We start from the raw sequence: 15,734 nt of genomic DNA, 5'->3' as shown, positions 1-15,734 counted from the left end.
TAATGTAGCCTAAAATCCCAGTCATGCAGCTGCATACATAGATGTGGATCCTTTGAAGTCCTTGGAGCTCAGTGTAGGTGCAGGAATGGGGCCCTAGTCATTCTGAATGCCACAAGGAGAGGCTCCATCTCCTCCTTATCTCTTACAATCACTCTTAGTTTCCCATCTTGGTGTGAGACTGTGATCCTTCCTGCTGAAGTCAGTGGCGGTTTTAACATCCAATTTAATAACAGCAGCTCATTCTCCTTATCTTCATAGCTCTGTACTGGTGTGAATTTCCCTACAATATCATATAGAAATGGAGGCTTTTTACTACTCCTGATATTCAGCCTTTCCAGTGGTTTACATACTCTGAGCCAAACCTTCTGGGCCAGGTAATCATTGAGGTGGCAGGTAGGGAGCCTGCATCCAGTATTCACATCTCCTGATTGCAGCACACTATACTCCATAGGGGCTCCATTCACAGCTGAGGATGTGGCTGAAGAATGTACAACTAATCTAGAATAGCAGCTGTTGGAATCACTGGAGACTGGCTTCTGTCATGTGCGGGGGTATTAATTAACCTTTATAACCCTGAGCCATATTCTATGTCTTGGGTCAGGAAATAAAATTCAGTCTCTTCCTAGCAATGCCAGATGTCTTATATGTATTTGTAGAAGCTACCAACCAGAAGGCACACAGGCATGTGTGCAAAGGGCAATATTAGTGCAATGCTAGAGCAGCTTAGTGGACTCATTATACACAGTAGCCACAGAAAAAAAGGTGTTCCCCCCTCTTCCTTCTTCTGAAATAAACTGTTGTGCTTTCTGCTCTGCAATAATGCAGAAGATTTAATATCTTGTATAAAAGAATATTCCATAGAGACTAGATCCTCAATATATTGATTGTTCCACCACTGACCCTTCATGTAGATTTAAAACAAAATGCACTATAGCTCCATTAATATGTATTCTTTCTATTCAATGTGCTTTAAGTATGGATGAATGTCAGTTGCAAGAACTGCACAGTGATTACTTTCAAGTTCAATCTGTCCAGTGGTCTGAGTCTGGCTTTTTCTTTTTCCTTTGGGTAACTTTGATTTATGTTTGTTTGGTGTAATGAATATTAATATTAAATTATCTCATTATGATCATTGCTATTACCATAAATACTGAATAAATTGATACAGCTTAGGCAGTTTATGTTCATTGTTACTGGAAAATTAAATTTTATGTAAAAATCTCCATACTGGTTGGTAAGGCAAGACACAGAGGCAAAAGCTACAAAATCTTCAAATCATTCCTAAAGGACCTTGAAAGACGTGGCATACACCATCTGGTCCTGCAGCTATTCTGATTGTCTTCAATTTAAAAAATAATAATAATTTTTAAAAAATGCATGCATACCATAGCAATCTAATATACTCTTTCTTGAAGCATCATCCTTTTGGCTTAAATTTTACAGCCGAACAGTTCTAGTAAAAAGAGATGAAAAATTTCAGTTAAGAAAAGAGAGATTATGACCCTCTTTTACTTAGATGGCAGGCATCCTTTTGTTAAGGAAGGCTCTGCTGTTTTTGCTGTATGATCTCAATCCTAAGTCCCTGTGTTCTGGTACATAGGTTAGACACTAATCAAAGCAAGTAACTAAAAAAAGAAGTTCCATATGAATTAGTACCAGGGACAGAACCTACTAAAAAGGAGGAAATCTCATTAGTGGAGTTTCCCTTGTGCCAGAATAAATAGTGTGTTGCATTCAGATGTGTGCAAACTTTGGCATCTTAGGAAGCGGGGAAGGGGATGCCAAGCACTGGAGAGTGTTATCTCCCCACATACAAGCCAGTATTCTAGCACAGGCTCTCTGTACATGGGCCACTACTGCTGTGTCACAGGCTCCTTCGGGGCACCATTGTGGTGCCCCTCTAAATGGTGCTTGTTGATTTAGGACCACTATTACATTACTGATTGTACCAAAATGCTGAAGCCACAAGACAGCATTTTTACACTGGTTCCAAGGTCTCTTGTTATTCAGTCACCACATATATGTTTTGGCTTCCTAGCAGCAGGACTATTGGTCCATGTTACCAGAGCTGCTCTGCCTATTGTTGAAACCTAGGTTTCCCACCCCACCCCCCATTATAAAAAATGCTAGCAGTTAATCCTGCATTTAGTGTATCTTTTGGGTCGGGGGAGGGGTGGGGGGACACACTGAGTTTTTAATGAGAACTGTGAGTTTTCCATGGAAAATTTCCACTTTTTCTTGAAAAGTCTGAAAGCCAAAAGTACCAAAATCAGCCAGGAGATTAACAACTGGTGAGTTTCCTGTTCTTCTCCTATCCCAGCAGAAGTGTTTGTGAATTATCCCATGTTTTTGGAAGGCTAACCACATCTACCGCAGTGCTTAAATAACGTTTTGTGTTCCCAGTCATACAATTAGGTTCAAATAGTGAATATACTGTTTAAACAGGACAGAGGAAGGCTTTTCTTATCTTAGTGTTTGTACATTACACTGCTTTTACCTCTCAAGCCCTGGCTGATTCTCACTGAAATCTTTTTGCTCTGTTTATTACCTGCTCCTAAAGCTGTCTTTATTATTGTATTTCATCCACTGTGTGGAATTATAGAGTTATATTCCATACACTTTATTATACAAACCATTCTTGCAACTAGGCCAAAAAAGTACATTTTTTCCATCTAATATGCACACAGAGGTATACAGGGCCTTTGAAATGTAGCCATCTGGGAGCAGGGAAGGCCACAACCACCTTGTGTGCAATACAACTGTATTGGGGACGGAAAATGTGGAAGGAAGTGGGAACTTTTGTGTAGACCATTCTACCAAGTAGAAACAAATTATGGTCCCTATTTTAAGACCATGTATTGTGAGTAAGCATAGTGATACTTTAAATGACACCACCTGAAGATCTGGCCCAGTAGGTCCTGTTTTGCTGTGGTGGTGGTTTTCTAGCCGTTTGTTGAAAGTTTGGCAAGGTGATAAGAACATGGAGAGAGGGACTCTGCCCAAAGGCAATCATTTCTAGACAGACTATGACTCTACCTCTTTCTTTAAAGTCTAATCCAAAAGGCTCACTGGTATTAAACAACATGGCAGTTGGAAAGATATGTATCTAAGATAACTGCCAGCATGTGGCAGAGCAGGATTTATGCAACAAAAAATATACTGTGGTGCTATGGTTTAGTTCTGAAGTTTAAGAAGCATTTTTCACATTGTTTTACATTTAATTATCCCTTACAATCACATCATGACAGTAACATTAACCATGTAATTAGACGCACTGTAATTGTAAGGACTATGTAAGTACACACAAATTTTAAAACTACCTTTAAAATATGATAATCACACAAATGCTGGTATGGGTGTTGTAAAAAAACCCCACATGCACAAATGAGAAAAATTCTCAAAAAAAGTGTAGGGTGCTTATAGGATCTGGGTCATAATAACATTCATAACTGAGAAGCATCTGTAATATATTTGCTCTTTCTCTGGAGCCATGGGGATAGAATACCATTTGTACTACAGATGTGTATTGGGGCACAATGGGAATCAAAATCTGCCTAAAGTCCCTCTATGCGCTATTCAACTTTATAACTATGCTTGTAGGAGTAAGCAGATTCTATGTGCAGCCAGTTGCAACCTCTGCCAGGGGAAGATGAGTCATGGTGAGATCCTCAGCTAGTAACTCACATCATGTTGGCCATCATAAGCACAAAAGGAAGAGGGATGTGGTTGTTGCTGAGGGAATAGACAAGGAGTCAGGTCTTAATAAGGAGAAGATAAGAAACAGATTGTCAGCCTTCATCCTGAGGTTTTCATAACCATTAGGATGCCTGTATTACAGTGCTATTAAGTAAACTTTTGGCTTGTGTTTTTTTGCACTGAATAGGAGAATAGAGTAAATATTTTGGCTCATGACATATGAGCCAGAGTAAAATCCAGCCCTTCCTCCTACATGTGTGTTGGCTCTGTGGGGCTGATAACTCTTTTCATTAAATCATAATGTTCTAGGAATTGTTTCTACTTTGTTCATAACTAGTGGTGCTAGTATTTTACTCTACCAATATTAAAATTGAAAAGCAGTTGCTCACCAGAATATTTTGGAGAATCACCTCTTAATTTACTTTTGATACCTTCACTTGTATTCTAAAGTGTATTCATGGTGTGCTATAAAGGCCTTCTGCTCTTTCTCCATGATGCCTTTTGTATGAGACATTTTGGATAGATTAGTTACCAGGTCCAGCCAGGCAGTATGTAGCAGAAATATTTATGAGACATGTCCCATGAAATGGCTGAGTATAGCTCTTGTATTGAAATCCAAATACCACCAAACTGTTGTTCGAAGGGAAATGAGCCTAACTATAAACCGAGATTGGATATGACATGCCCATTTACATTGTTAAAGATGAAAGAGTTACAATCACTAAAAAGCATAATTTATAATGTAGTATATATGAGATTAGAAATTATTTCTGTTTTACTGATTTACACAAGGAAGGACCATGTTTAATAAAAGATATTTTTGATAATACATCTCTAAAACATATTACATTTCTGATAGAAATGAGGAAAGGAGAATTCATAGCCAAGGATCAAAAAAGCATATATTCTCTGATACCTTGCTATTACAGAATACTCTTTAACACCAGGATATTTGCCAAAAAAAAGGTCTTTATTTGCAAGCTTCCAGGCACACTCACCCTTCTTCAGGTATAGGAGAATGCAAAGATTGTAATTTTTTTTAGGAGAAGGGTGTGTGCCAGAAAGCTTGAAAATACAGACTTTTTTTGCAAATATCTAGTTGACCTAATAAAATATATCACCTTTACCATGAGTTCTGATTTCTTTTGCCTTGAACCAATACAGCTACAACCTATATCCCTTTTAAAACACCATATTATTTAGCCATGTAACACATAGTGCTTTATTATATAGCTGCCCAAATCAAATCAGCAGTTTTGCTTTTACAGTAAGGCAGTCCTTATGGTGAAGAAGAGTGTCAGCAGCCAGACCTTAACTTGCCTTATATCTGTTGAACGTCTAGTTAAGGGCATCATTCAAGATTTGCTCTACAGCAGGAATCTTGCCACTCTCATTTTTTTATTTTTTGTATACTTAGTCCTAAAATGCATAGGTTATATCTAGAGTTACATTTTCTTACCATTTAGGATCAGGGGGAAATCTTTATTCAGGGGCCTTGATTTGGACGTTTGTTTACTATCACTTGGGATCATCTGGTTGTGCTCCAGTCCTAAAACAGGTTGACACCTCTTTATTACGAATTAATAGTTAATTGATAGTCTCCCTCCAAAGGCAATAAGCAGGAGACTTGTCAATGGATATTACTGTATGATACATACATTTACTGAGCTTCAGTGACAACTAGCCTAAAATCAAGCTGCATTCGCCTTATCCATGGTGAGTGGTTGGGGCTCCTAATAAAAAGAGCTTGCAGCTGATCCACTTAATCTTCTGTTACCCTAAAAAGGCCAATGGATATAAAAGCAGTAAAATACCAGATACATCTGAACTGCACTGATAAGGCATTCTTGAAAAAAGCAAGAAAAACAACTTTGCAAAATTGGAAGATGGGACTATAGACTACACATTAGGAAATTATTATTAGAGAGGGTTAAAATTCCCTGTTAAAAGCAATAAGTGATTAAATGAATATTTTTGGCAAAAAAAGGGTCTTTCTGTGGAAATGTTTGACCTTTTATCTAGAAAAGTGAACTTTTGAAAGCAGAGATATTGCATTGCAACTGAAAGCCAAACAATACAGATTTGGAAAATGCCACCAAGATGACTGGCAGGAGCTGCAGTCTGAGTTCTTTATGCTTCTGTTCTCCACTTGTGAACCAGACTACAGTTTACATGATGCATTCAGACCATTGGACTCCTATGATGAATATAACAGTTCAGCAAGAGAGGAAACCATGGAGTATCCTGGGAAATGTAGTCTGGCCAGCAATTACACCCTTAGACTATCTTTTAAATGTGGGCAAATACTACATAGTCTAAATGCCTTTCAGTAGCGTATGTAAAGATGCTGCCTTATTTGTTAAAGCTGCAGATCAAAAAAAAGGAGCTATAAAAAGAAGTGAAATGGTGGGGAGAGGTGGGAGGAAACATAGAGGAAGTTTAGATTTAGAATGTTAATGATTATTTTATCCAAATCAGATGGATGGTTATTTCTTTTAAAGTATTATTGCCACCAGACTCCCAGCCCTGCTCTAAATCATCCCAGCATCTCATCAAGAAGCCTATTCTTTACTTTAAGAGACCAGAGTGCACAATTATGGGTTTCTTTTCCCCCTGCATAATAACATTGGGAGATTATCATCAAGTTTCTATTCAGATTTTAGGAAGGCTTTTTATTTTTTTTTTTTAAAAACCATCTTTGTCTGTAAGAGCTCCCTGTTCAGGCCAGCATGCCATAATGATTACTTCTGTAAAGGCTTCTGAAGAGATGTGCTCTATTTCATTCTCAATGAGGGTTGATAGCATTTTGAGAGGCTCAGAATATCCTTTGATTACTGTATAAAACAGGATGGGAAAGATGGTTATGTAGTATCTGGTCTGGGAGGGGGTGGAGGGGGGAGTTGCTAAGAGTGTCGCTCATCAACTTTCTTTTGTGCTTTTTCTCCTGGTGGAGATGTCGCAATCACAAATCACAGCCATGTTGTGTCTTTACTCCCTCTTCCCCATCTTTTAAACAGTTCCAAGCTGTAGTTTTACAGTAGCATACAAAAAGGCTGACTCTGACTCAGCAGCTTAGCTAGGTACTACTGCATGAAAGTAAGGTCAGCACCTTGACCCTACTATCACACAGGCTAGTCTTACAGTAGCCAGGATAATGATTCTCACCAAGGGTGCCATAGTGCCCTGGGGCATTTTGAGATCCATGGGATGCCACATAATGTTAGCACTGTTAGGTGTGCAAACATGATTCACAAGATAAAATCAGAGATTTCAACCAGGAATTCATAGCATTAAAGACATTCTGACTTGTGGGCTTTCTGAGTTCTTTGCAACAGAAACATTGCTGTATCATATTTCTGTATTAAAATGTGTCAAAACTAAAAAGCTAACATTTTCTGAGGGGTGTCTTGCATCTGAGAGGTTTCTTGAGTCTGAAAAGGTTGAGAACCACTGAGCTAGGAAATGGTATGCAATACCAAGTGTTACAAGGCTGTCACTGACTGGAAAATGCCTGGAATCTCATACTAGAGAAGGAAAGACTGGAGGCCAGCCATGAGGAAAGTAAGAGGTGTTGAAAGGGATAGATAGGAGGGCAGAGCTATGCAGTCTACCCTTCTACCTACTTTCATACCAGACTGACACCAATGCAGCATTATTATGAAGAGTTAATAATAAAAATACTCTTATACACCTATTTCTATGTCATAGCTAAAGAAAACTGGGTATAATACATTTCTAATCCTGTTTGGATGCCTTTCTTAATTCTACCACTGAATTCAGAGTAATAGCAATCATTTCAACAGGAGGGATATTTAATGTAATAAGGCAGAATACTTTGATCATATTCAAAAAGCAAGTGTGGCAATGGGCTGTGACAGTGTACTGAATCCACGTTCCCTTGGCACTGTGGCTGGAACTTAAGCTGAGATGCCTCAAAGAGTCAAATATATGACCCATGAGCCACACCCAGCCATGTGGAGCTTCGCCATCTGGCCCCTGATGCTGCCCACTGGGTTTGATTAGATCTTCATGGGGCATGGCATGTACCTGTAGCATGGGACTGGTCTATGGGCCAGATCAGGCACACGGGCCAGTTCCCTTCACCCTCCCCCAGTGTACTTGACCAGTGGCCATTCCAGCTGGTGTAGGACCCATGCTATGCTGCTGCAGCAGGTTGAGAATCCATGCTGCATGTAGAATGGGTCCAAGGTTCACAAGAATGGCTGCTGGATCAGGTATGCTGTGGAAAAGGAGAGGGTGTCCATGGGCTCGACCTGGCCAAGAGACTGGCCCCACACCTCTCATCTAGCCCACTGAGTCAGATAAGTTTGACATGCCTGCTTTCTACAGTCTCTTTTAGTCTATTCCTTTTAATTGTTGGCTTCTCTGCTGGTTCAGTTTTACATGGAAAATGTTGATTTGGAATTAGGTATTTCATGGCAACACGTGCTATATTTAGGTAGGTTCATCTGATGCTCCCAGAAATATGCGAAACCCAGTTATTCCCATTACTTGCACCAGTTACTATTATTATTTTGTTTAACAGTAGCTCCTAGAGGAGCAAATTCAGGCCAGGACTCTGGAATAGTATGAAACAGCCCTTGACCTGAGGAGCCTTCATTAGAATTAGAGAAAAAAAGCAAATTGTGGGAGAGGGAACTAAGATACAGAGAGACTGAGGCTAGGGACAGACATTACACATAAACTGGTTTAAATGATCAGAAACTGGTTTAAACCTGTAACAGAACAGATGTTCAGTGCACATAAACCAGTTTGAAAATGGCTGAAATGGGTTTGAGATAAACCTGGTTGAATATAGTATCATGATTTGGCTCAAACCAGTTTATGCAATGTCTGTCCCAGACCCCTTTCTGGTTTAAGATACACCAGACACCCCCAGCATCCCAGCACACTCTTTCAGTTCACCACCAATGCACGTGGAGGGCTGCCCCCCACTCCTGTGGGATGCTCCATGCACCCCAGCAGTGCAGCGATCACAAGCCAGGCTGGTACCTGGAGGTATGTAGAAAAAAATTTTAAAGCTATGTCTATGTCCAAATCGCTGATTCTCAGAATCAGCATCAAATCTTTAGATTTGGATTTGGTTGAATTGAATCAGGAACAGTGATCTGAATCAACAAATCAAATCACTGTCCCTGATTCAGGCCAAATCCAAATCGATTAGGGTCTACTTCACATACCCCTAAAGCCCAGTCCAGTGATTTTTTTCACTTGGTCCCACTTCTTCTAATATAAGTTTATCTCCACTGACTGAGGGTGCTTACAGAAGTTATAAAGGGCACCTCTATCACACCGTAACTTTTTGCACCTGACACAAAGCATTTAAAGTTACAGCGTGTTGAAACCTAATACATGTGCAGCTCCTGTGCATGGGGGCTCAGTGCTCCCATGCACTGGCAGAAGCCAGGAGGCAGGAAGGACTGTCACCCGCGTTATCATCTTGCCATGGTCCAGAAGCCACCACCCAGCTGTCAGTGCGGCATTCCCCTGTGTGGGAAGGGTCTCTTAGTGGGGTTTTCAGCCCCCCTCCCCAGTGGTGCTGTCAGGCACTGGAGAACATTTCCCTGGGTGGAGACCCCACCAGGGCCCCCCAAGCCCCAATCATTGGCTCGATCACCCCTGATGGCACAGGCTGGCCAAGCGTCTGGCTCTCCCCCTCACTCTCTGGCCGTTTAGGGAGGAGACTGCTTCATCTCTGTGGCTGACCAGGGGCATGACAGGTAACCCTTGTAGGGAAATGTTTACAAGTTCCCTAAGTCACTCTAATTTAGAGCACAATCATTTATTACCTGATTTAACAAGGATTACTTTTTCACGTGCCTGGCCATTTTAAAAGCACTCTGCAGCTGTGCACGTGTGTTATGACACAGCTGTAGAGTGCTTTCAGGGGCTGAATTGCATGAAAAATGTCACTTCTGTCTCTGCCCTGAAGCAACTGACTGACTGAAATGGAGGAGACTGAGCCATTATTTTCTCTATACAAAACAGAGAGCAGAGAAGAACAGAAAAGACTTTTCCCTTTGGGTGTTTTTTATTCCTTCCAGCTTATCACAATTAGATCAATCAGATCTATTAGATAAATAGAGGTTGATCATCAAAGATAGAAGCAACACTTTGGCCACGTACAAGGGTTTGGTTTCTACCAGAATCCTGCCTCTCCTGGTAGGAACTAAGAGCATACAAGTTTTCATTAAATTTCTGCTGCAGAAAACATGACTTATTTGAGAAAAAGATCTTCCTCATTCAGTGAATAAGAGCTAGCCTGCAAGAGTATCTCCTGCAGGCACAAGCACTTGCATGCTTCCCCACAGCTCCACTCCCCATGCAGGCCTGGATGACTGGAGGAGCAGGGAAATGTTCCCTGCACTTTCCTGAGGCTGGGGTGATCCCAATCTGGAGAAGGCAAGGGGAGCTGCAGCAGTTCTGCTACTCCCAGGATTGGGAAGAGTTGTTGAGGAATGCTCCCCACATCTCCCCCAGACCAGGGACACTGAAATAACAGGGGGAGGGACACCTTGGAGACCAGTAGGAGAGGGAAAGAAAAGGCGTCTGTTGCTCCCTGCCCATTCCCCAGACCACAGTGTCTGCTTTTAAGGAGGGCGGTGAGCCCTTTTTTTGATCAGTGCAGTTATCTGGGAATGAGGTAGCTTCTATCATCCCCAAATGCACGTGAAAAACTGTGGGGTAAAGCAGGCTGCCACACCCCGGTGGCAAGGCTCTCTGAGCCTTGTCACTGCAACAGACTGCCCCTGCCCTGCCTCACCCCATATTCTCCCTGGTCATCCCGGAGGAGTGCAAGGAGAAGGAGCTATTCTTCTGTGGTGGGAATAGGAAGGTTTCCAACCACAGGAGAATACCTTCCTTCTCTCCTCTCCCTCCCCACCATCTGCTGTCAATTAGCTGATTGGTAGGATGAGGGGAATTCTCCCCATGCTCCTTGGGCTGTCTCTGGCAGCTGCTGCTTCCTCAGCAGTGGGGGAAGGGCAGGCCCTTACTTATTGGGGTGCCCAAAGGGTTGGGGTGACCCAAGGAGCAGCCCAGCCACAGCTCCAGTTCCTCAGGCTATTTTTCTAGCAGTAAGAATTGCAGAAATTTTACCCACAGCAATAAACACCTGTCTATGGCCTTTGATTAACATGGAAAGATGCCACATCACTTCTTACATTTTGTGCTGCCTCAGCACTAAAATGTAGCTGCAAGACATTATACATGTGGACAATAGAACCGAGTTCAAAACAGGATCAGACAGGTGCAACACCCATTGATTGGGTCCATCAGTGGGTATTAAGCATTATAGCAACTGGCACTAGTTCCAAAAGTGGATTTCTTGGGCCTCTAAATGCTGACAATTTTAAGGGAAGAGGGAATGGGACAGATTAGTCTGGATAGGCCCTCCATAAATACTCTTTTTCTAAGAATCTGCTCCATGACACTGTGGGGTGCAGCAGATGGGGCTAGATCAACCTGTAGCCTGACCCTATGCCATCTCTTAGGCTCTTACATTTTAAAAAGGTGTGTGTCTGTTCACTGAAAAGAAACTGGTGTTCAATACTCAAACTTAACCAGGCTGTGCATCTTTTGTATAAAGATTCATCTGTCCCTATGGAGTTTTACTGCCAAATCAAAACAGCCTATTAGACACCATAAATTGCTAGAAATACTTAGTGGACCCTTTAGCTATCTGTATTCCAATGAATTTCTGTTTATATGCATTATTCCTTTCATATTATTAATTGTCTATATTGCTGTCTCCAGGAAAAATCAAATGTCTCAGAGCACGAAATCAGGTGAAGCATATTTTGGTTTCTGTGCTGAAATAGCTGACAAGACTTGCTCATACACACACTAGTAGTTCTGCAGAACTGTCTGAGTAATATGTCCATCACTTTTCTTATTTATCTGTTTGTAAAGAAATGGCTTAATGCACTAGATATCAATTGTTGGCCTCAAGCCAATTGCTAGCTCACAGATTTTTGTCATAGCTCTTGGCACTAACTGGGCACCTCTGTTGGCAGTCCTAGGAAAAGTGCCAAAGTGAAATGATGAGGACAGAGACATATTTGGGAGAAAAACATGTGAGCGCAGGGAAATTAGGGAAGCATTACTAGTGCCTTACCTGCTTTGTGCTTAAAAAGAAAGGGTTTCATTTCCCAGGAACAATTACTCAGGGGCTTTTCACAAGCACTAAATTAATGAATAGAATGCTGCTTTGCTGTAGCGACCTGGGGTCCCATGGTGAAGGCCACATTAGGAATGGATGGATAGATGAAAAACATTTGGCCTGATGTTCTCTTTCATTTTACAAGTGTAGTCATTGCTTTTGGGGTGTTACAAACTTGCTTAATGTGCTAGAAGAGTCCATAATTTATTTGCACATACATTGCCCGCATACGCGTTTTGCACATGCCCACACATATACACTCCCTACCCATAAAATCAGATTTGGTACACACTTCATACCTCACCTGTTCTTGACTTTTCCAAGGTAGGGAGGGAGGACAATTAATATTAGAGCTGGTGAGAGTTTGTTCTGTACAGAGGAGAGCTTTTGAGGGTCAAGACTGTCCTTTGAGAATTCTATATGCCGTATCATCTTCATGCCAATAGTGCAGATCTTACATTTTTTCTGATGCTCAATCAGTGATGCCTGCTGTTAGCCCCAAAGTACGTTAGAGCAGCCTTAGGAGCCACTGCATTTCAGGAGCCAGAGAACGTATCAAGAACTGCCAGAGTGCAAAGTGCTTTGACCTCAAACACCTTACTACCAGCCAGACCACATCTCCTTGACAGTGGGGAAATCCACATCTAGCTTATATTGAGTACATTTCCAGCTCCTTTGGCCTGTTACAGACTGTCTAACAACAAAAGAAAATCCATCCACTCAAAAAATGGTCCCTGGAACTTTTAATATCCCTTCAGAACAGACAGACCCTTATTTTTCATGGTCTTCTTTTACCCAGACACTAACCTTTGTATAACAACGTTTATCTACCTTGGAAGGACTGGTGGCTTGATTTGACCCTACAGGGATGGCTGCAGGGAATCAAAGTATTTCAAAGCTTGCGGCTGAATCAACAAAAGTCTTCTAGTTTTCACTGTATATTGATTCATTCATTTCTCTCTCTCTCTCTTTCTCATTCCCTATATATATATATATATGTGGTACAGACTCCTTTTGATTTAGGTTCAGGCAGACATGTAGGTTCCATAAAGTAGGGCAGAGTAAGCTGTGGTCACAAGAAATCAGCGAAACCCTTGGGAAGAGAGAGATGTTCTCCTGGGGTGCTGTTTCCAATTTGAATTTCATTTCAGGTTGGATCAGTTGTAAATACCAGGCTGTTCCTTTGAAATGTAACTGGTGTTTGCTTTGGGCTGATGGGACAGCAATGAGTTGTTTGTTCTGCCTGCAGCACCACTAGAGTATCCAGAGCACATTATTCCGATGCACTCACATAAACCAGCTGTCCTTATTCCAGGTGGACTTTTGAAGTCTTTGTGCTTACAGCAACAGCTGCACAGCCTGGTAAGTTAGGAGGCTGCAGTTTGGTAACTTAAGGCTACATACTGACTCAGTTCCTATCAGATAAACAGTTTCTGTGGCTTAGTTATTCTTAAGTACAAGCAGCCCTGCCATGAAAGTCCACAAGGGAATGTAGGCAGGGTCCAAGCAGTGGCCATGTGGAAGATATTATGAGCAATGCATGGCCTTACAACTTGTGTAGCCAGAGTTAGAAGGCAACATTGCCATCTGGACATGGGATTATTTTACTCCTACTTCACACTCGCTTTGTTCAGGCATACATAACCATTCCAAATACATAGGAAAGGATAATCAGGTCAGCGTGGCCATGGTGAGGAGATGGGTATATGTCTATGTGTGCTCACCTGTATAAGGCATAAATACTAGAGACAAACTTTGAGCTCCTTGCCCCAGTTTAGAAGGATGAACCCCTAGATCTTGCTTACCGCTAAACTTGGTTGGTGTTCTTCCTGACTAACCCTTCACTGGGGTGGATGCAGGTGGTGGGGGGTGCAGTGGAGCATTTGCATGTGCCTTTCTGCTATGCTTCACATGTGCAATGAGCTCTCTGAGCTTCCAGCTGGTCAGTGTAGGGCTCCTGCTGGAGCTTTACTGGTGCAGAGAGCTCTCTGAGCTCATCTTCTGGTTAGCGGGGGTTCTTGCCACAGCCACTGTCACACTCTCTGCAGCCCAGGCATGAGCACTACTGCTATTTGACATTTCCCCCCGCTCCCAAATTCAGCATGGGGCCAGGGATGATGGGCCAAAACAGTGGCAATGCTCACCCCCTGAGCTCTCGAGCCACATGAAAGCAATGGCTGTGCCAAGAGCCCACATCAGCCAGGTGATGAGGTCAGAGAGCTCCCTGTGCAGGCGGAGGTCTAGCAGCAGCCTGCTCTGACCAGCCAGGAGCTCAGAGAGCTCATTGTACATGGGCTACACAGCTGAAGGAGGTGTGATGACACCTGACTCACTCTTCTTCTGGATTCACCCATGACCCTACCCAGACCTTATCAAAAGAAAGCTTATTATTTTTCTGATGAAAATCTATTGTTTTTTCTATGGAGAAATTAATGGAAACTTTGTTATTTTAACATAAATGGAACAAATGATGAAAGTTGTAAAGTACATTTTTTCTTTTTCTACTGTTGTGTTGAGAGAGAGTATTACCATGCATATTTTCATAGATTCATAGATGTAAGTGCTGGAAGGGACCTTGCAAGATCATCAGGTCCAGCCCCTCTGCACTAGGCAGGAAAGACATCTGGGGTCAGGTGACTTCAATGAGGTGACCATCCAGTGTCTTCTTGAAGATGTCAGGGTAGATGATTGCATCACCTCTGGAGGGAGTTTATTCCACATTTTTTAAAAAAAAGCCATTTTTTGGTCCAAAAACATTTAATCAGCACAAAATATTTGACTTACTCCACCTGGAAGTCATTCTGCTACAGAATCATCCCTACCTCATAAGAGCCTTAAGCTAAGAGCCCTGCCTCACTTACAGCTATGTTATTCTTTTCTGAGGATGCACTGCCAGAGACTTGAATAGGGCTTTGTCTTCCAATCTTATCTAAATCTGGGTGAAAAAATGTTGTTTTTGAAACTATGTGGGATCAAAGTCAGGTGATATTTTCAGTTGAAAAAGTTAGAGAAAGGAAGTGGGAAAGCTGAGAGGAAACACTTTGGGTTTTTTTTGTTTCAAAATGTTTTAAGGCATAAGATAGATAATAATTTTTAAGGTATAATAAAAATAAGCAACATTTCATTTCTGATTTTAACAAAACACTTGGGCAGGGAGGGGGGAGGTGTGTTTAGATGGAAAAAACTTGCAAGCTTTTTTCAAATAGACTTGAGGAGAAAAGACAAATGGTTGATATTTTTCATTTGGTTATTGATTCAGCAGTGAAGCAGTTGAAAACTCGACTACCTGGGCTCCTGCAGGCCAGCACTTTGCTCCATAGTTAATTTTGATGTGAAACTACTTGCAATTAGGTGCTGCTGAGCTTCAAGTTGGCATTGCCAACCATGTATTTAGTAAGAAAAAAGCCTTGATCATGTGAATTTAGCAGCTATTTGGGGATGGCTTATAATGAGATGTTATATCAATTATGCAACCCCCTTCCTTATCTAATGTTTCTGTATTTCTTGCATTACAACAATGAACAGCAGCCTTCCAGCAGCATTCCTGGAGCACTGGAGCTGCTATGCAAAAGAGCAGGGCGTGGGAATGCTGGACCCTGCCAAGGGATGAAGCAGGTGTGTACATGGTGGTGAGCATACCAAGAGTCCCAGGGGCTAGTGTCACATTCACTGATCTTCAGCATTTCCTGCTGTGAGGAAGGCACTGTATTATATTCATGGTCTGAATGGGGCTGCAGGAGATCAGTTTCTGTGTAGAAGGGACTAATGAAAATGCAGTTTCAGAAACATAGCTCAGAATAATAATATCAGCAAGAGCCCATCTCCCAGGCATGCTGATAGAGCAAAATGAAAAGAG

The 15,734-nt window shown here is 41.8% G+C and overlaps 1 protein-coding gene across 6 annotated transcripts in view; it reads left to right on the top strand.

The window, feature by feature from the left end:
• Positions 1-15,734, top strand: part of ERBB4 (erb-b2 receptor tyrosine kinase 4) — a 1,148,078-nt gene that overhangs the window by 1,119,218 nt on the left and 13,126 nt on the right. For 3 of the 6 annotated variants that reach the window (XM_019553891.1, XM_019553890.1, XM_019553892.1), the window contains one exon: positions 15,404-15,493. The exons of the other annotated variants lie outside the window; for them this stretch is intronic. In XM_019553891.1, the coding sequence (XP_019409436.1) occupies positions 15,404-15,493 (90 nt within the window). The remainder of the gene's footprint in view (positions 1-15,403; positions 15,494-15,734) is intronic. 6 annotated transcript variants of the gene reach the window in all.

Source organism: Crocodylus porosus, unplaced genomic scaffold, assembly GCF_001723895.1.
Source record: "Crocodylus porosus isolate Cpor-Errol unplaced genomic scaffold, CroPor_comp1, whole genome shotgun sequence".
Classification (NCBI taxonomy): domain Eukaryota; kingdom Metazoa; phylum Chordata; order Crocodylia; family Crocodylidae; genus Crocodylus; species Crocodylus porosus.
The sequence above is the reverse complement of the archived record's forward strand: the minus strand, read 5'-3'. Positions and strand labels throughout refer to the sequence as shown.